The 22,009-nt window shown below is 42.2% G+C and overlaps 1 protein-coding gene and 1 long non-coding RNA gene across 7 annotated transcripts in view; one reads left to right on the forward strand and one right to left on the reverse strand.

The window, feature by feature from the left end:
* Positions 1 to 466: 466 nt before the first annotated feature.
* On the reverse strand, positions 467 to 5,421 carry LOC138915751 (uncharacterized). Of its 3 annotated transcripts, none has more exons than XR_011421948.1 (4): positions 5,359 to 5,421; positions 3,865 to 3,974; positions 1,931 to 2,026; positions 467 to 986 (listed from the first exon to the last, which is right to left on the reverse strand). It is a non-coding gene; the product is annotated as an uncharacterized lncRNA (long non-coding RNA). The 3 variants fall into 3 exon arrangements; XR_011421950.1 differs by having other exon boundaries at positions 3,788 to 3,974; XR_011421949.1 differs by lacking the exon at positions 5,359 to 5,421 and adding an exon at positions 5,236 to 5,345.
* GOT1 (glutamic-oxaloacetic transaminase 1) overlaps positions 3,863 to 22,009 on the forward strand; it is a 31,939-nt gene continuing 13,792 nt past the window's right edge. Inside the window, exons 1-3 of one of the 4 annotated variants that reach the window (XM_070266121.1) lie at positions 3,863 to 4,066; positions 5,449 to 5,743; positions 14,117 to 14,298. In XM_070266121.1, the coding sequence (XP_070122222.1) occupies positions 5,626 to 5,743; positions 14,117 to 14,298 (300 nt within the window). In that variant the 5' untranslated portion in view covers positions 3,863 to 4,066; positions 5,449 to 5,625. Of the gene's footprint in view, positions 4,067 to 5,448; positions 5,984 to 14,030; positions 14,299 to 22,009 lie in introns of those variants that run through there. The other 3 variants (XM_070266149.1, NM_001434693.1, XM_070266059.1) reach the window with 3 other exon arrangements.

Raw genomic sequence — 22,009 nt, forward strand, 5'->3', positions numbered from 1 at the left:
CTCCTTACTCATCATATCAGACATCATTTTTTACAGTCATAATACATCTGGTACAGCTGAGATAGGTCTGATCTGACCCAGGTGTGACAGAGAGGAAAACTAACACAGATAGAATAAAGTCAGTGGATTAGAATTTAAAAGCAGTTATCAGGGCTAAGACCATATGAGTTACACACATTTTTTAAACTACATCCTGCTAGTTCAGTAGATTGACTCCTACCCAGAAAGTGCAGGAGCATTAAGTCTGTTCATACAATAACCCTATCTGATTGCCCAGGGTCAAGCTACTGTTTATCTTTGCCAGACAGAGCCCATATCCTGAACAGGGGACTCAAAATCTGCATTTTTCACCAATTACTTCAAGGTAGTACAGGTTCTGACGTCGTTTCTACCACAATCACCTAAACAATAAGAAAAATACCTTTTTTTTTTTAAGTATTGGGTGAAAGTAAATGCACAGCAGTGATCAAGAGCTTTGCTTTTATTTTCCTTCTCATGAGAGCGCAAACATTTTGCAAAAGAAGGGCAGTCCTGCCCTCTACTGCTGGATGTTGAAATGTTAGCAATACACTTCTATACTCCCACTAGCTATGCGGAATAGATTAAGACAATCTATTACATTGTTTTAGATTATCCCTTTAGGAGTTGTTTAAAAGAAATGTGTTCTTGGCAAACACATTGAATTTGTTTCCTTCATTATTTCTTCATCTTTCTTCATCTCGTACCAAAGCATAAGACTTTAGGACAAGACCCCACAATAAAGGATGTTACAACTTGGGGGGAAAAAAGCTTAAGACATTGCTCTAGAAGTAGGAGGCTGTATTTGTGAGGCATTAAGGGAGAAACAGGGCAACGAGAGGAAATTTTCTTCTGACTTTAAGTCTGTGCTCTTCTTGATCTTCTGTCACTTGGAGTGTCTTCATTAGCTTTCTGCTAAGGCGATTCATTTCTGTCCTTGTGGTTCTTTGACTGGAGACAACAGTCACCTGGAGATATTGAGAGAGTAGTGGAATAGTGTTTCTAAAACACTTTCTGCTTTTAAGAAAAAGACAGTATAGAAGTACAAAGGGCTATTATTAACACTGTTACATTTTAATTAATTATTAAATCTGTTGTTACTTTTAAATTACTTTGAGATTTTACAGATCTCTACAAAGACTTCTTGGAGAACTCTAAATATTTAAAAAATTGTGGTCTCTGCTTTCTTTTCCATTTTTAAAAACTTTCAGAGTATACACTTGCAAGAGGCCAGAGCAGACAGACTTCAAAGAGAGCTAGCCTAACCATTACCTACAGCGATGCAGGGACTAGAGTGCAATCTCTATGACAATAATAGTGATTTCTACAACTGTGTTAAAGGTGTGTGTGTATCAACACTAAGAAAAAATCTTTTTGTCCCAATTTACAGATAAGAATACTAAAACTCAGACACATTAATTTACCCAAAGTTTCAAAACTAGTAAGAGGAAAAACTAGAATTCGACAGCAGGTGCAAATTCTCTGCATTGTTCTTCTATGCAGCTCATCATTCAGTGGGCAAACTAAGCAAATCTCAAAGGCAAGTGCTTGTAAACATCTATGATGATGATGATGATGATGATGATGACAGCTAACACAGTGAGTACTTACTAGTGTCCAGTACAATTCAAAGTGTTTTACATTTGATCATTTAATCCTCACAGCTACCCCATGAGGTAGAACTATTATTATCCCCATGTTACAAATGAGGAAACTGGGGCACACAGAGGAAATCTAGTTCCAGAGGCTATGAATTAACCATTATGCTATACTGCCTGTTAAGTAAAGCACAAAATCTATATAGCTCCACAATTTCTGAATGGTGCCCTGGAACTTAATTACATTCAACAAGTAGATAAAACCATCAATAGTTGTCATCCTGTTGATATCTATTATACAAAGTTCTCAGTACCTTTAAAAAAAGAGTTCTTTTGGGGCCAGTCCCATGGCCGAGTGGTTAATTTCACATGCTTCTCGTCAGCGGCCCAGGGTTTCGCCAGTTCAGATCCTGGGTGTGGACATGGCAGCGCTTGTCAGGCCATGCTGAGGTGGCATCCCACATGTCACAACTAGAAGGACCCACAACTAAAAATACACAACTATCTACTGGGGGGCTTTGGGAAGAAAAAGCGAAAATTAAAAATATCTTTAAAAGAAGCTGCAACCTTTAAAAAAAAAAGGTTCTTTTGATGGCCTGGGGTTCACAGGTTTGAATCCCGGGAGCGGACCTATACACCACTCGTGAAAGCCATGCTGTGGCAGCATCCCACATAAAATAGAGGAAGACTGGCACAGATGTTAGCTCAGCGACAATCTTCCTCAAGTAAAAAGAGGAAGATTGGCAACAGGTCTTAGCTCAGGGCCAATCTTCCTCACACACACACACACACACACACATACACACATGAAGTTATGCTCATTTGGGTGGCCAGTTCAGGAACTAACATTAGACCCTGTCTACTCCAGGCCTCATTGGACAAGCCCTTCTATGAGATAGGAAGCAGCAAGAGACCCTACTTGGTCCAATCCATGTGTGCGGGTGGGAAGAGGAGTCACACACAAGGAAAAGAGGAGAGAAGCAAGAGAAGAGAAGCAAGGGGAGAGGGTTCCTCCAAGGCACACTAGGAAACAAGCCAGTTAATTTGAGGGGCGAAGTTGCAAGTGATCACTTTGTTAGCAACAGTAAACTCAATATGGTGGGACCACCACCACCGCAGGAGTTCCACACTTATCTTATCGCCTACTATTCAGCTACACGGTGACTCTTGAACAGATCTCCTCTTACTGCTTTGGTTTTTAAAGAAACATTTGTTCAGCCCACAACTCAGCTTCTAAATAATATCCTACTCTTAGTGACAGCATCCACCCAAATATAAACATTCCAAAGCACTTTGTGCTCGGGTGCAAAGTGTGAAAAACTCCTCCCTCCCCTGACTTGTTCCTAAATTTAGACCTTCTGGGTATCAGGGGCAAGATCGAGTACAGTAAGCAGGTGTGCACTTGCTTAGAGGTCCATGCAGTGCCCGCTGCTGCCCTGGCCTGGCCTGCCTCTTATGCTGTGGGGCAGCGCTGCCCAGCCCTGAGGCTTCAGATTTCTAAGAGTATTTTCTAATGGAATTCACCCCAGGTCAAGCTGTGGCTTTGTGGTTCTCAGTTCCTTTCTTCCAATTCTTTTGAAAGAACGAGAAAAAAAACAAAAAGGCAGAAGGAAGATGGTAGGGAGGACACGAACAGACATTCATAGCAAAGCCAGGAGGCAGCGAGAACGCCAGCCTCTTTCTTTAGACTCTTACTGCCCTTTCCCTGGACACTCACTTTACCTGGCTGCCTACTTGTCTGGGCAATGTTGGCCTCTCAAGAGTCTTTTGCTTGAATTACCATTCAGCAAGGGGGCAGTGTTGCGCCAATTCTGTCAAAGTGTTAAAATTAGCGATGGCCTGGGAAGCATTTTGTTTATTTCAAGACTGGCATTTTCCTTAGAGGGGCAGCCTGCAGGGCTCAAGAAAGAAGGCAACTGAACTGAAAGCAATCTCCACGAACCTGATATTCCTGAGCAAACAAGTTTGAGACTTGGATCCCACATAATATGCTGTCCTCCTCCTCCCCATGCACAAGACCCGTTTGCCCCTTTCTAAAATTTAGAACAAGTATTACAGAGACACAAAGAAAAACCACATAGGGCACTTTCTTTGCCCCGTCAGCCTTGGTTATGGAGATGCTTAGGTTGTCAATAAATATTTATTTGGACTTAGCTAAACGTGTAGTTAACCTAGGATTGTTTTTCTCCCGGGGGAATGACGTAAGGAGTGACCATGATATTGCTGGCCAAAGCTGTGGAGATCATACTTTGAAGTCAAATTCTGGGAAGGCTGGGTTATAGAAACACTCCTCTGCCTCTGCTTTTGGAAGCACTCAGAGTTCATGGTCACTTCAGCTTCAGTACTGAACCTGCAATTCTGAGAAGAAAGCGTTGTTAATGAAACACCGGGCAGTTTACTTTAAAACCAGAGGCAAAGTTTCTGAAAAGAAGTGGATGATACAAATGTTGGCAAGTGTTGCATAAAGTTCTTTTGGCATATGTTTATTATTTTGAATGGAAAATTCACTTTAAGGTTTGTGGTATTATGCAGTGAATAAAGGCTGAGGTATTGTTTTCTTCTGAAACACCAAGAGAATTGACTCCGCCTTCCACCATTTATTGAATACTTACTAAGCGAAAGAAACTGAGGGAGACTTAAACAGGGTAAGATCTTTAGCCAAAAGAAGCTTGCCCTCTACAAGGGGTGTGGCAGATGTGCAATGGTAACAATAGCTAACATGCAGGCAGTGCTTACTGCATGCAACTTAACACTTTATACATATTAAGTCACATAATCCCCACAACAACCCGGAGGAAAATAGTATTATCTCCAGTTTACAGAGCAGGAAGAGAGAGGCTGGTTAACTTGCCTAAACCTGCCCAAGTCAGTAAGTGGCAGAGCCAGAATCTATACCTAGGTAGTCTGGCTCCACAGCTGGGTTCTTAACTAGAATATTTTCTAAAACGGAAGTACTGCCAAGATACAGAAGCACAGGAAAGAGACAGATTTTGACCTGAGTGAAGGTTAAGGAAATGACTTTTTGGAGGAGGCATTTGCTGTGGGTCTTAGAGGTCACCGGGAGGAGAGGGGGCTGCGGAGGAAGGAAGGAATGAATAATCAGGGGAAAGGAACAGCCTGACTAAAAGAAGAGGCAGTTCAGGTACCAGCCGGTTGATGACAGCCAGATCTGGTTGAGTGCATGCGTGGGAGGAAAGCTGGAGAGGGCAACGGCGCCCAGATCCTGACGGTCCCTGAGGACCAGGCCTTCTCTGTAAGGAAAAGGGAGCAAGAATCTCCAACTCTAAGAGCGGCAGAAAGGAGTTCCCGGTCACTCTTTCACTTTTATTAGGATGTTCCTTGTCTGAGACCAAGGCAGGCGGCTCACCCACATTTCCCTTAGGGGCAAAGAGACAGCCGAGAGGGTCAAGGTCGCCCGCGCGGGCTCCGGGGCTGCAGGTTCTGGCCCAGGACTAGCGTCCCGAGGGTTTGGCTGCCAGGCCGGGCCAGGAACGTGCGCGCTGCTGGGCCTGGCAGCGAGAGCACCAGGTCCGCGGTTACCGGAAGACCAGTCCTCCGGAATTCCCGCCGGCCACCTCCCCCCGTCCCGTGGCCCTCGAAGGCCGCGGAGACCACCTACAGGACACACCGACCGCTGGGATCTTCCCCTCAGCACCGGGAGACCCAAGGAATAACGGCCTCAGCGATAGGAGCACGCACTGCCAATCAACCCTAGCCCGCGTCCCCATCTCAGCCGGCGTACCTTGCATTGGTTGCATCCGGCCTCTGATAAGATTCTCTTCTTGGATTGGCTAATACTGTCTCCTCCCTCCTGTCCTTTCTGTGTCAGAAGCTCGCGATTGGTGAACTGCGTTGCCAAGTTCCGGACGCAGCCCGACCATTGGAGGCCGTGGGCCCGCCCTCGCCGGCTATGTGAAGGTGAGCGTCTCCTCCGGCCGTGGTGGCTGGACTGGACTGAACGGCTCCAGGCGCTTGTTGAAAGCTCTCGGCCGATTCGTGCTCTCTCGCCATGACGTCTCCTTCAATCTTTGTGGAGGTTCCGCAAGCCCAGCCGGTCCTTGTCTTTAAGCTCACTGCTGACTTCCGGGAGGATCCGGACCCCCGCAAGGTCAACCTGGGAGTAGGAGGTAACGATGCAGTGCCCCGGAGGGTGAGCAGCCTGAGGAGTGGAGCGGACCTAACCTGGGCTGTGGGGGGACTGTGGGAGAGGCCGAGGCCCAGCTTAGCGCTGGCTGGAGAAGGGAGCCCCGGAGAGGAGTCAAGATCCACAAGGCTTAGTTCAACCTGCTCATTTTTCGAATGGTCTTATGGAGTCTCTGGAAAAGGGAGATGTGTCCAAGGTCGCACAGAACAGGTGTAGCAGCCAGGTCAGAAACTCAGCTGCTCCGATTCCGTATTCTGCGTTCTTTATACTACGTCCTTTCGCCTCTTAAGAAATGGGGTAGCCAGAGATTGTAAGGAAAGGGAGGAAAATAGGAAGCCTGATAGGCTTGGAGTCTTGGTCGCTGAGAAATGGTTAAAGGAGAACTCTTATCTTTTGGGAGCTCTGGTTTGGGTCGGTAAATATTTGGGTAGCTACCGGAGATCAGTCAGGTTCTTTACCAAGCCTTGTGGGGCAAGACTGGGGCTTGGTTTTGGCCTCAAAGAATTTGAAATCAGCAGGTGTTAAGTTATGTAATAGAGATCTGAAACCCTTGTGAGATAGGTTAATGCTGCCTGGCGGGGATCTTGGAAGAATGTTTTAGCTCTCAAGGATATGGTAGGAATGGGTAGAGATGGTGGAAAGGAATGGAAAGAGTGTAGACAGAACGTCACTTTCCACACGTTTTGTCTTCTTTTCTTGTTTTTTTATTTCTTGGACTTCAGACAGCTCAGATCATGGGTCCCAGTGTCCCCTCCTGCCGAGTAAAAAATTTGGACTGGAGTGCCTCTGAAATTGCTTTAATCTTCTCTGATGACTTTGTTATTTCTGTCACCATCATTTGGGTGTTTGAAGTCCCACAGACACTCGACAATGTACAAAGACCAGCCAGGGAGAAGAAAATGAGTAGGATGATGTTCTAAGCCAGGGAACAGACTTGCAGTAAATGGACTAGAAATTTTGGAAAGAGAAAATTGAACTGTTTGTAGCAGAGGGTGGCGAGAAGGAGGTTTAGAGTCAGGCTTCCCACAGTGACTGTGTCTGTGCATAGCACCTGTTAAAAAAAATCTTCACCAAGGAGAATGGGAGAGGGGTAAGAAAAAAGCCATTAAAAAGTATGGTTTGTTGGAACTGGCTAATGGATACATGGGCATCCATTATATTATTCTTGCAACTTTTGTATATATTTGAAATTTACCCTAATAAAGCATTTAAAAAGAAGTTAGTACTATATAGTTTCACCCATGGAAGGAAAGGAGGCAGCAGAGTGGGAGAAATATTGAAAGACTGCCTTGCATTGGCTTGGAATGGGCACCATTCAAGCTCTTAATTTAAATCCAGTCCAAAATCTCCAAGTATTTCTTTAGGGCCAGATATATAGTGATGCTGATCCAAATGCATCTTTTTAAAATCTCAGATTTTATTGGCTCAGATTTTATTACCTTTAAATTGTCTTTCAGGGTTTTTGTGAGGATTAAATACATGTAAAGTGCTTAGAATAGTGTCTGGTACATAAGGAGGGGTTAGGTGAGTATTAGCTGTTACTATTGTTTTGGCATTTCTTTGGGTAGTTCTTCTAAAAGATGTTGAATAAAAATTTTCAGCTCAAGAACTGCAAAATGAGATAATTTCTGACATTGGTTCAGAAATAAACTGCTCATGCAGAGAAAAAAACGTGCTGCCAGCCCAGGCCAGAAGTGATTGGCTCGAAAGCATAGCCTGCAGCTCAGATGGTCACCTCAACTGTGACAGTGCCTTTGTCATGTTGTCCAGGAACCCAGGAACTCTGTCTCCTTACTATGAGCAAATGATTTATGCATTTAATCTCATTTGATACTTTCCATTACTTGGGAGGGTTGTTTATTATTGTAACTGTTTTAGAGATAAGGGAGCTGAAGGCCAGGTTGATGAAGGAGTTTGCCCCAGGTCATGTGGCCATAGGTGTAGAGCTGGGACTCCAGGCCAGGTCTCTCAGGCTTCTGCGGCTCTGCCCCCTTCTCTATTTTGGGTACCTTCAGGTGTTCTGGAGGTAGCTGGTGCACTGGAGTGGGAAGAGCCAGGAGATCTGGGCACAGGCCCAGCCCTGAAGTCCAGCAGTGTGACCTTGGGAGGGTTACTTAACATCCAGGGACTCAGTCTGTTAAATGAGGAGCCAGGACTGAATGACTTCTCTCTAAAATTCGACTCTTAAGATTCACTAGCATATTACATGACTATGGTATGGGATAATAATGTTACTGGCCTCATCAGTTGACTGAGGTTTAAATGAATAATTGTATGAAATGTGACATATAAATGAAAAGTGTTATATAAATGTTGTTTTTGATGATCACTGTGACCCGACTTTTATGTGGATGGGTGGTGCTCAGAAAGGGTATAATTCGAATAGAATAAGAGGTTTCTTTCCAGCTTTTGTGTGTCCTAACTCTTTTAATGCACGTCCCAAAGTATATCCTTTGTAAAGGAAACGTAATTTATCACTTGACTTTGGGGTAGATACTCTTTTTTTTCCTGAGTTAAGATAAAGCGCACTGGAGGTTATCCAGCTCAAGTTCTAGTGATGATGGACAGGTTTAGAATAAACTGCAACTATAATCTCATTAGCTAGTTCCTACTTGCAGATCTTTTCCCTAGGGATTTTCTTCTTGCTGTGACTATTTCTGTAATTTCCTTACAGTTAAACAGAGCAGAGCGTCACATTTTCCACTGTTAAGAATGACTCTCTGAGTTAATTATTTTAGTGCTTCTCAGAGTTTCAGGCAAGTGGCTTTAAAGGCAGGGGAGCCATGGGTCCAGCCTGATGCAGCCTGAAGCAACACATTTCTTCACAGTCCAGTCCATTTATCGTGTAAACTTAGCTTTCTTTTGTTCCAGGTAGACTGCGCTTACTTTAATCTTTGTTGTTTTTAATGTGGGTTCCTAGCATCTTCAAGTAAAATTGTTGGAGAAAGGTGCCGTATCAGGTATTTCTGAGTACCCCCTGGCCCTCTCCCCGGGACCCTAGTTGGAGGAGGGCTTAGAGGCATCTGTGCCTGGGCTCTTGCGTGGGGATGGGTGAGGGAAGTGGAGATCTTAGGAGGAGGATGAAGGTGATGGTTTGATCGTTTAATTCTCTATGTTCTTCCTTTCTTTTCTTCTGGAAAGCTAGACTGTTGCACTCACCTGAAACCTGTGTGACTCTAAAAAGGCTTGTATCCAGGGAGAGGGGGAGTAGAGCTGGGGAGCATGCTGATATAAAGGACCTTTAAATCTCTCGGGCCTGCTTGCTTTGGGCTTTCCCTAGACATCTCTGGCTCTTAAAAAAAAAAGCACATGGATCCATGAACTTAATAGTATGACAGCCTAGCTCTTACAGTCCCTGTGATCTTGGGCAGCTTGCTCAACTTTTCTGGCCTCAGTTTCCAGATCCCTAAAGTAGGGATCACAGTATCTATTTTGTGAGTCGTTATAAGAATTAAATGAGTAAAGAATGAAAAGAGTAAAAAAAAATGTAAAGTATTTAGCACAGTGTCTTGTATGTTCTAAGTATTCAGCAAATCCTTGTTATTACTATGGCTTTAGCTACCATAGTCGATGTCTATAATTATGAAATCTTTCTTTCCATCCTGGATTTCTACCCTGAATGCCAGACCCATACTTGCTACAGTCTGCCGGACACATCCTACAACCACCTCAAATTCAACCTGTTGAAAACACAACTCATCTTTTCCACCTTCTCTTCAATCTAATTTTTTCTTCCTCTTATGTTCTATATCATGGTTGACCCCCCACCACCAGTCAATGTCTAGACTAGAGAGAGACCTTGGAGTCATTAGTGACCCTTGCCTCGTTTCCATGTCTGTTTATTTGGTCATTAGGTTCTGTCTTTCCTACCTTATAAGTCTACTCTGAATATCTCCTCTTTTCTTTATCCCTGCTGCCACTGCCTTACTTCGAGACCTCATTATTTCCCTTCTGGATTATTGCAATAGCCTCCTGACTTCGGTATCTGTCTCTGTCCTCCTCTCCAGTTTATTTTCCATGATGTCACTTGAATGATCCTGTTAAAATGTATAGCTGGCCATGTCACTCTCTTGCTTAAATGCTCTCAGTGGTTTCCGCATTGAAACGAAATTCCTTAGAGGAGACTCCGAGGTTCTTTGAGCCACTCCCCACTGTTCCTCCATGGAGCCTCCATCTGAGCCATTCTAATGCAGGTCCTCAAAGGCCTCATGGCTCCAAGCCTCTGGGAACTTGCACAGGTGTTCCCTCTGGAACGCTGTTCTTTCCTTGTCTATCTTTTAAACTCTTATTCATCTTTCAGGCTTCATTCTCTGTAAAATCTTCCCTGACCCCTCTCAGGAGAATTCGGGGCTCTGTGCTCTCTGTTTCCTGGAGGGCAGGCAGTATTTTATTTTTTCTCATCCATCTCTGCGTAGCTACTTCTAGCCAGTGCCCGGTTTATGGTAGATTCGGTAAGTCCTTGTTAAATGAATGAGTGAATGAAAAAACGAATGAGAAACTGATGGGTCCAACAAACAGAATAAAAGTCCCCCCAGGAGACTGGGAATAGTGGTTGTTGATAATGCTTGACCTCATTGCTCTAATCACACAGAAGTAATCTTTTACTGAAAAGTTCTACTTCAGTTAGACGAGGCATTAGGAATAAATCTGGAGCTGAAGCTGGAGGAAACTGGGCAGTGAAGAAGGAAGAGGAGGTGTAAGTTGGCCAGTTTCTCTTTTGTCACATACAGACACAGTGCCTCGCTGCCGCCAGTCGTATTACAGGATTTTTTAGAGTTGTACAGAGTACACATTGCTGGTAAGAACAGTGGTACTGTGGCATTTTCTTTATCTTTCATATTTTATTTATTTATAATTCATGAGTTACAAATGACATGTTTGTAAATATATACAGCATAATTATATAATATATATATAACATCCAAATGCAGACCTGAAGTGTAATAGAACTGGTTTTTCTATGAACACCCACACTCTTGTGCATCTAAATAGTATCCTCTCTGTGTAGTGTCATCCACATATACCGCAATTGCTCAAAGATTTCTGGAAGCCGTCTTTTGGAATAGCTTTCAAAGCATGTTAAACTCACACAAGAGAGCATCTCTTTATAATTGTTCTCCATTAATATTATCCAGTTTATTCACCTACCTACTGTGCTGAACATGATGCAAGTACTGTTTCCAAAAATTAAATTTACTTTTAAAGGATGAAGGTTTGGCACCATTGAGGATATTCCAAATAACGAGATGTTGCCTCTAGAAACAATTCCAAAGGAAGCATTCAAGAACACTTTGAACAGTGGCAGCATTGTGACCTTAGATAGGGTGATCTGCGTCAGGGACAGCTCTTACTTGGAAGTAATTATTTTGGAATCTCTTTGAAAAACCAGACTGAGTTCCACCTGATAAAGTAGACATTTTGACCTTGTTGAGAGGGAGTTAGTTTGGTGGGCCGGGGGCGTCATGTGAGCGGTGTGACAGTAGTATGAGTAGATCCATCTGCCAGGAGACTGTTGGTTGGTTAGTGGCTGCGTTAGTCTGGATCTCTGTCCGAATTTTTATTACCAGCTTGATGTGCTTATCAGATTTGCAGATGACACCTTCCTGGAGGATAGAGTTAGTTGATAGAAGGCAGATACAAAATCCAAATGATCTTAGAAAGTCTTATTTGTTGTATAACTTTTGACCTTGTAATTTTACATCTAGAAATTTATCTTAAGGAAACACTCATGAATATGTGTAAAGATATAAGAACATTCATCACAATGTTTATAATAGCAAATAATCAACACAAATAGTTAATAAATTATACATAGGAAGGAATATTGTCTGGCCACTAAAATTGTGCTATAAATGGCTCATATATATGAAAAATATATATGCCCAATTGCATTCATAGTAAGAGAAATGCAAACTAAAATTACCCTGAGATACCATTTGTACCCTCATTTGGACAAAAATTCTCTCCGTGGGTGAGGCTTTGGGGAAGCAGACCCTCTTATACATTGATGGTGGGAATGGAAACTGACAAAATCCCTAAGGAGGCCAATTTGACTATATCTGTCAAAAGTGCAAATACACATACTTCTTAGCCCACTCTTCCATCTTCATCCCTGCATCTTATAGATGTATTTTGCATACTTGTAAGATGATGGATGTACAAGGTTGTCCACTGAAGTAATGTTTTGTAATAGCCAAAGATTGGAAACAACTCAAATGTCCAAATTATGCTACATTCATCAGTCATGCAGCTGTGAAAAAGAACAAAGACACTCCATATACACAGATATAAAAAGATCTTCAAGTGGAAAAAGCAAGGAACAAAACAGTGTATAGTATGCTGTTACCTTTTGTGTAAATGGGAGGACATAAGCTGTATTTGCTTGTGTATGTGTAGGGAAATTCTGGAAGGATATAAAAAGAAATTGAGCAGTTGTTATTTACAGAGGGAGAGGATTTGCAACTAGGTAGATGGAGGATAAGAATGGGCTGGGGACATGTGAATGTGTCATCTATTAGAAGACTAGTTAATGACAATAAAAGATATTCATAATATATATTTAATAAGTGGAAAAAGGCCTGTTGAAAATTCTATAGACAATATGATGCATATTTTGTAAAAGAATATACTCATGTAAGATAAAGCTTAGAAGATTGCACATCAAAATTTTCATAGTCCTTATTTCTGAGTGCTGGGATTGCATGTTAATCATGTTTATTTACTTCCTGGACTGTTCTAAATTTTCTACAGTCAACATGTATTGTTTAGTAAACAATATTGACCGCCCTTAAAGGTGATTTTTTTTTTTAAAGCTTTTGTTTTTCCTTCTTCTCCCCAAAGCCCCACAGTATATAGTGGTATATTTTAGTTGTGGGTCCTTCTAGTTGTGGCATGTGGGATGCCACCTCAGCATGGCTCGACGAGCAGTGCTAGGTCTGTGCCCAGGATCCGAACTGGTGAAACCCTGGGCTGCCCAAGCAGAGTGTGTGAACCCAACTACTGGGCCACGGGGCTGGCCCCTAAAGGTGATTTTTTAAAAAAAAGTCAGAGATTAATGTTGGGCAGGAATCAACAAGGTAAAACTTAATCAGAATTATTCTAAAATTTTCAGTTTCAAAATAACTTGCAAAAGTACAGGCTTGTTGGGGCCAGCCCAGTGGTGCAGTGGTTAAGTTCGCACATTCTGCTTTGGCGGCCCGGGGTTCGCTGGTTCGGATCCTGGGTACTGACATGGCACCGCTTGACATGCCATGCTGTGGTAGGCGCCCCACATAAAGTAGAGGAAGATGGGCACAGATGTTAGCTCAGGGCCAGGCTTCCTCAGCAAAAAAGAGGAGGACTGGCAGTAGTTAGCTCAGGGCTAATCTTCCTCAAAAAAAGAAAAAAAGTATAGGCTTGTTGGACTTAAACATTCCAGTGGAGAGGCAAATGACCCCTGTCGGGAATCCTACTCAGAGGGCTTGTTGGCTTGCATGCATGCCAAAGCAGCTGCCCTCTAAAGCTATAATCCCCAAATAATCATACGGTAGGACAGAAAAAAAAATCAGTGGTAGGATAACTCAGTGGACTAAAAATACTTTTATTCTAGAAGAAATGCCTAGAAATTTGCTGTAAGCCAGATTAAATATTATGAAAAAGGTAAAGGTAGGTCAATAGAAGTGTGAAGCAGGTGAAGTGAAGAGTCCAAATGGTAAACACTGGCTGATGTCAGCGCACAGAGAGAGGACAAAGATGTGTTTAAATGGGTTGTTAGCTGATTGTGTAACCACCGTTGGACTCTTCATCACAGTTTGCTTGCCATTTGTCCCATTTCTGTTCTTATAGGAGAAGAGGAGGAAGTGGTCCTCCTTCCACACCCCTCTCTCTCCATGTTTACGTTGGAAGGTGCAGCATTCATCTGAAGTAGCACTTAGCCATTTTCTGGAAGTCTCTTGGGGACATGCAGAAGGAAGAAGACTGCTGGGCCAGTGGCTGTGGAGACCTCAGTGCAGTAGGAATACTGACGTAGCATTTGTAAGATATTGTTTAGTGCACAGAGTGCTCTCACATGCACTCTCTCATTTGCTCAGGTTCTGTGATGTCCCAGTTTTATTTTAGCATTCTGCTTTTTAATGGTCATATATTTAAGATCTGTAAGTTCTGTGAGGATAGGAAACATGTCTGTCCTTCTGTTTGCCCAGCACCTAGCCCAGTGCCTGTCCCCAAGCAGGCAGTCAGTAAATGCATGAACTTGATTGTAATTTTTCTCACTCTTCTGTTTTGATTGGAAGATGGTGGAATTCTCCCTGTTCACAGTTCCAGACTCTTGGACAAAGCCTAAGACTCCTCCGTTCTATAACTCTTTCCCATGTTCCAGCTTATCGCACGGATGATTGCCAGCCCTGGGTTTTGCCTGTAGTGAGAAAGGTGGAGCAGAAGATTGCTAATGACAGTAGCCTAAACCACGAGTACCTGCCGATCCTGGGCCTAGCAGAGTTCCGGTCCTGTGCTTCCCGCCTCGCCCTTGGGGATGACAGCCCAGCTCTCCAGGAGAAGCGGGTGAGTTTTGGGTGAGGGTATGTTTTCTCTTTAGAAACTGTGAAGGTAAAAAAAGGTTGAAAATTCAATTTGTTTTAGAGTAATAGGTGTTATTACGTCCATTGAACTGTCAATGAGCAAGGGTTTATGTCGAGTGACCTCAGGAACCTGAAGTGCAAGTAACGACCCATATGAAAAGACGGCTTCTTCACTTGTTTACTTTTGCCTGGTAGGTCATCAGATTTCGACTGCTGGGTTTGAGGCAGTAAGTAGAAATGCCAAGCCATGGGAATTTAATGGCATGATCAAGACATCAGGGTCTAGACTCAGACCTGCCACTACTTTTGACTATAGGCAAGCCCTTTACCCCTCTCACTCCTACGTCTCATCTACATGTTAGAAAAAGACTAGTCTGTGCTTCATAGTCCCATAAGGAACACTTGCATAAGGGGATTATTTAAGGGGCCTCTGAACCCCCTGAATTTTTTTGCAGAATTCCATGTGTATGCATGTTTCTGGGAAGAAGTTTCATAGATTTTACCAGATTTTCAAAAGGAGTGTGTGACCTCCTTAAGTTGAAGAGCCGCTGGTCTAGATGCTCTCTGAAGTTCTTGCCAGTTCTAATCTTTAATTCCTCTAGCCTTGATCTCAGCTTCTGTCGTTTAAGTGCTTCTTGGTATGTATACTGTGTCTAACTAGATAAACATGGAAAAAGAACACATTTGGAAGCAGCGAGAGAGGCTCAATGTGGCAGGAAGTGGTGTGGTAGAGAAACTCAGTGTTGTAGGGATTCAGAGGAAAGGGATACTGATAAGGCTGGCATGGGACTTGAGCCAAACCTTGGGGAATGAGGCCACACACTGGTTCTCAAAATTGGCTTACATTAGTATTACCGGGGAGTTTTAAAAACACACTGATGGCTGAGGAGAAGGGGCGGAGCAAAATGGCGGGGTGAGCTGATCCGGGATTCTCTCCCCTCCAAAATACAACAAAAGATTGGAAAAACTGAATTTCAGAGAATAAATCTAATGCCAACATGTTAGAGACCTACAATACCAAGAAGGTGGAGATCATAAACCTTGCTTATGGCCTCGGAGGCGCTGGAACGGTAGGAGAGAACATCGTGCCCTCCCCTAGAATCTGCGGTCGCTGCTGTGTGGGTCGGGAAGGAGCGGGAGAGGGGCTGCGCGACCGGGGGATCATCCAGGACTCCTGCCGCTGGTTCAGTGGAAACCCACTGACGGGGGGGGCGGGGGGGAAGCTTCCATCCACAGGGACCCCATAAACCCAGGGCCTTGGGAGACCAGAGAACAGAACTGATCTAAATCCAGATCGGCACATGAGAATAGCAGCCCCTCCCTCTGGGCAAAGCCACTGGGCGCCGCCATCTTGCCCAAAGGCACAGAGCTCATAACACGTAGCTCTCGACCCCCATCTAGTGGCGACAGGCTGTAACTGCAACCGAATTCTACCACCATGTGGAAAAACCGCTCCAGCAACCATCCAGCAATTTATAAAAGCCCCATACCAGAAGGAAAACAATAAAAACATAGAATTAAGTCCTGAGGACTTGGAAGTAGGTAAACTAAGTGATAATGAGTTCAGAGCAGCTATAATAAAAAAACTCAATGAGGTAGAGAGAAAGATAGAGAAACAAGCCAATGAGCTCTGGAGTTACTTCACAAAAGAGATTGAAATCATAAAGAAGAATCAAACAGAATTACTACAGAAGAAAAACACAATGGACCAGATAAAACAGAATACGGATTCCCTGAATGCCCGTGTAGACACCATAGAAGAGCAAATTAACATAATTGAAGAAAGACAGGCTGAATGGCTCCAGACAGAGGAAGAAAGAGAACTAAGAATTAAAAAAAAGGAGGAAAATCTCCGAGAGATAGTGGGTTCAATGAGGAGTAAGAACATAAGGATCATAGGAATTCCCGAGAACGTGGAAAAGGAAAATGGAGCAGAAAGTGTGCTTAACAAAATTATTGAAGAGAACTTCCCAAATCTAGGGATTGACGGGGAAATGTGTGTAGAGGAAGTTTTCAGATCTCCTAGATTTGTCATTGTAAAAAGACCTACTGCAAGACACATAGTAGTAAAATTGGCAAGAAGGAAAGATAAGGAAAGAATACTCAGGGAAGTAAGAAAAAAGAAGAGAATAACCTATAAAGGAGCCCCTATCAGACTGTCAGCGGATTTCTCTACAGAAACCTTACAAGCTAGGAGAGAATGGAGTGACATATTCAAAGCTTTAAAAGATAAAAATCTTCAGCCAAGAATACTCTATCCAGCAATGATTTCCTTCAGATATGAGGGAGAAATTAAATCTTTTCCAGACAAACAAAAGTTAAGGGAATATGTAACTAAAAGCCCTCCATTACAAGAAATCCTCAAGAAGGCTCTCATACCTGAAAAAAGAAAAAAGGGAGAAAGGGGTCACAATCCACAGACTAGGGAGACCGATGGATAGAACCAGAACAGGATAGCAAATATTCAACTATAGCATTAGGGTAAAGGTAAGGAATCTACCAAAGCAAGGACTATCTTATCACTCTAACTACAAATTCATAACATGAGTTGGAATAAGAAATGAAAATAAATATTTAGGAGGGGAAGAGCAAAGGGTCTAAATCAGTATTGGTCAAGTAAGTAAGAGACCACCAGAGAATAGACTATATTATACACGAGATTCTAAATACAAACTTCAGGGTAGACACTAAAATAAAATACAGAACAGAGTCACAAATCATAAATAAGGAAAAATCTAAGAAACCCAGCATAAGAAATTGCAGTATTAAATGGGTAGGCCAAAGCACACAGGAAAAGAAACACAGGAAAACCAGATAATGAGCGACAGATTGACAGCATCAAGTCCACATGCATCAATAATCACTCTCAATGTAAACGGATTGAACTCTCCAATAAAAAGACACAGAGTGGCAAAATGGATTAAAGAACAAGATCCAACAATTTGTTGCCTCCAAGAAACACACCTCAGCCCCAAGGACAAACACAGGCTCAGGGTGAAGGGGTGGAGGACAATACTTCAAGCTAATAGCAAGAAAAAAAAGGCAGGTGTTGCAATTCTTATATCAGACAAAGTGGATTTCAAAATAAGACAGGTAAAGAGAGACACAGAGGGACAATATATAATGATCAAAGGGACACTTCATCAAGAAGAAATAACGCTTATAAATATCTATGCACCCAACACAGGCGCACCAAGATTCATAAAGCAACTATTAACAGACGTAAAGGAAGATGTTAAAAACAAAACAATAATAGTAGGGGACCTCAACACCCCACTCACATCAACTGACAGGTCATCCAGACAGAAAATCAACAAGGAAATAGTGGAGCTAAATGAAAAACGAAAACAATTGGACTTAAAAGACATATATAGATCACTTCACCCTAAAAGAGCTGAATACACATTCTTCTCAAGTGCACATGGAACATTTTCAAGGATAGACCATATGTTGGGAAACAAGGCAAGCCTCTACAAATTTAAAAAAATTGAAATAATAACAAGCATCTTCTCTGATCTTAGTGCTATAAGGCTAGAAATTAATTACAAGAAAAACGCTGAGAAAGGCACAAAGATGTGGAGACTAAACAACACACTACTGAACAAGCAATGGATCATTGAAGAAATTAAAGAAAAAATCAAAAAATACCTGGAAACTAATGAAAATGATAACATGCCATACCAACTCATATGGGATACAGCAAAAGCTGTATTAAGAGGAAAATTCATCACAATACAGGCACATCTTAACAAACAAGAAAAATCCCAAATAAGCAATCTTAAACTATACCTAACTGAACTAGAGAAAGAAGAACAAATAAAGCCCAAAGTCAGCAGAAGGAGAGAAATAATAAAAATCAGAGCAGAAAAAAATACTATTGAAACAAAAAAAGGCAGTAGAAAGGATCAGTGAAACAAAGAGCTGGTTTTTGAGAAGATAAATAAAATTGACAAACCACTAGCCAGACTTACAAAGAAAAAAAGGGAGAAAGCTCAAATCAACAAAATCAGAAATGACAGAGGAGAAATAACAACAGATTCTGCAGAAATACAACGGATTATAAGAGCATACTATGAAAAACTATATGCCAACAGAATGGATAACCTAGAGGAAATGGATAAATTCTTGGACTCCTACAATCTCCCAAAGCTCACGCAAGAAGAGGCAGACAATTTGAACAGACCAATCACAAGGAAAGAGATGGAAACAGCAATCAAAAACATCCCAAAGAATAAAACCCCAGGACCAGATGGCTTTCCTGGGGAATTCTACCAAACTTTCACAGAGGATTTAATACCTATCCTTTTCAAGCTATTCCAAAAAATTAGGGAAGATGGAACACTTCCTAACGCATTCTATGAGGCCAACATCACGCTGATACCAAAACCTGACAAGGACACCATGAAAAAAGAGAACTACAGGCCAATATCACTGATGAACATAGATGCAAAAATTCTAAGCAAAATTTTGGCAACTAGAATTCAGCAATTCATCAAAAGGATCATACATCATGATCAGGTGGGATTCATACCGGGGACACAGGGATGGTTCAACATCTGCAAATCAATCAACGTGATACACCACATCAACAAACTGAGGAATAAAAACCACATGATCATCTCAATAGATGCAGAGAAGGCATTTGACAAGATCCAACAGCCATTTATGATAAAAACTCTGAACAAAATGGGCATAGAAGGAAACTACCTCAACATAATTAAGGCCATATATGACACACCCATAGCCAACATCATACTCAATGGGCAAAAACTGAATGCCATCCCCCTGAAAACAGGAACGAGACAAGGATGCCCTCTATCACCACTCTTATTTAACATAGTACTGGAGGTCCTGGCCAGAGCAATCAAGCAAGAAAAAGGAATAAAAGGAATCCAAATAGGGAGGGAAGAAGTGAAACTCTCGCTGTTTGCAGATGACATGATCTTATATATAGAAAACCCCAAAGAATCCATTGGAAAACTCTTAGAAGTAATCAACAACTACAGCAAAGTTGCAGGGTACAAAATCAATTTGCATAAATCAGTAGCATTTCTATACTCCAACAACGAACTATCAGAAAAAGAACTCAGGAATACAATACCATTCACAATCGCAACAAAAAGAATAAAATACCTTGGGGTAAATTTAACTAAGGAAGTGAAGGACCTATATAATGAAAATTACAAGGCCTTTCTGAGAGAATTGGATGATGACATAAGGAGATGGAAAGACATTCCATGTACATGGATTGGAAGAATAAACACAGTTAAAATGTCCGTTCTACCTAAAGCAATCTACAGATTCAACGCCATCCCAATCAGAATCCCAATGACATTCTTTACAGAATTAGAACAAAGAATCCTAAAATTCATATGGGGCAACAAAAGACCCCGAATTGCTAAAGCAATCCTGAGAAAAAAGAACAAAACGGGAGGTATCACAATCCCTGACTTCAAAACATACTACAAAGCTACAGTAATCAAAACAGCATGGTAGTGGTACAAAAACAGGTGCATAAATCGATGGAACAGAATTGAAAGCCCAGAAATAAAACCACACATCTATGGACAGCTTATCTTTGACAAAGGAGCTGAGGGCATACAATGGAGCAAAGAAAGTCTTTTCAACAAATGGTCCTGGGAAAACTGGAAAGCCACATGTAAACGAATGAAAATTGACCATTCTTTCTCACCATTCACCAAAATAAACTCAAGATGGATCAAAGACCTAAAGGTGAGACCTGAAACCATAAGGCTTCTGGAAGAAAACATAGGCGGTACACTCTTTGACATCAGTATTAAAAGGATCTTTTCAGACACCATACCTTCTCAGAGAAGGGAAACAATAGAAAGAATAAACAAATGGGACTTCATCAGACTAAAGAGCTTCTTCAAGGCAAATGAAAACAGGATTGAAACAAAAAAACAACCCACTAACTGGGAAAAAATATTTGCAAGTCATATATCTCACAAAGGCTTAACATCCATAATATATAAAGAACTCTCACAACTCAACAACAAAAAATCAAACAACCCAATCAAAAAATGGGCTGGAGACATGAACAGACATTACTCCAAAGAAGATATATTGATGGCCAATAGGCACATGAAAAGTTGCTCATCATCGCTGATCATCAGGGAAATGCAAATCAAAACTACACTAAGATATCACCTTACACCCATTAGAATGACAAAAAATATCTAAAACTAATAGTAACAAATGTTGGAGAGGTTGCGGAGAAAAAGGAGCCCTCATACACTGCTGGTGGGAATGCAAACTGGTGCAGCCACTATGGAAAACAGTATGGAGATTCCTCAAAAAATTAAAAATAGAACTACCATACGATCCATCCATCCCACTACTGGGTATCTATCCAAAGAGCTTGAAGTCAGTACTCCCAAAAGTCCTATGCACCCCAATGTTCATTGCAGCATTATTTACAATAGCCAAGACGTGGAAGCAACCTAAGTGCCCAGCAATAGACGAATGGATAAAGATGTGGTACATATATACAATGGAATACTACTCAGCTGCAAAACAGAACAAAATCATTCCATTTGCAATAACATGGATGGACCTTGAGGGAATTATGTTGAGTGAAATAAGCCAGCTAGAGAAGGATAATCTGTGTATGACTCCACTCATATGAGGAATTTAAAATTATGGACTAAGAACAGTTTAGTGGATACCAGGGGAAAGGTGGGGTGGAGGGTGGGCACAAAGGGTGAAGTGGTGCACCTACAACATGACTGACAAACATTAATGTACAACTGAAATTTCACAAGATTGTAACCTATCATTAACTCAATAAAAAAAATAAAAAAAATAAAAAAAACCAAAAACATACTTATGGCTGAACCCCATGCCAGACCAGTTCAGCTAGAGTCTTGGAGGGTACCACCCTTTCCTGCGCTTTCATTCCCTTTTCCCCCAGTTCCCTTCCCTCTGTGGGCATATTTTTAAAAGTTCCTTAGGTGATTCCAAAGTACAGCTCGGGAGGAGAACCACAAAGTACACAGGAAGGAAAAAGGAGAGGTATTTGGAATATTAGGAGTCCAGGAGCAGAGGTAGGAGATAAGCAGGTCTAGGTTGTAGAGACTTGCCTGATTAGAGCTGGGAACATGTTGGATCAATCAGGAAGGCTGATTTTGGCAGCCGGGGCAGGGGAGGTCACCTGAAGGTTTGAGCAGAGGAGTTGCCCCATAAAAGTGGTGTTTGCGGAGGATAAACCTGGCTGGACGAATAGGACAGGGAAGAGCTCGGGTTTTTGCAATAGTCCAGTTAAGGGTTGTGCAATTCAAACCAGCTGGCTTTATCGCTCCCCTGGGTCAGTGTTATAGTGCAGGCCTTCACGTGTGGAAGGGAAGGGACCACATCGTGGAGTCATCAGATTTATTCCGCATGCTGTTCCCCAGATGCCCTGATCAGCAGAATGCGTGGTGATACGAAGGTTGCACATGGGCATGTTCTTATGTGTATCAGGAAGCAGGGAGGCTCTGGGTGAAGGTCTTGGGACTCAGGCCAGTGATTAGGCAAGTAATTAACTTAATTAGGGTTTTATCTGGATTGGTGTGAGAGATGTACCCGACTTGCCTCAAGGAACCTAAGGAATACTGGTAAAGATGGTAGAGTTTAGAGATTGTAAGTGGCATTGGGAAGTTGCTCTGGAAATCCAGTGTTTCTACAGAGGGAGA

This window comes from Equus caballus, chromosome 1, assembly GCF_041296265.1.
Source record: "Equus caballus isolate H_3958 breed thoroughbred chromosome 1, TB-T2T, whole genome shotgun sequence".
Lineage (NCBI taxonomy): Eukaryota > Metazoa > Chordata > Mammalia > Perissodactyla > Equidae > Equus > Equus caballus.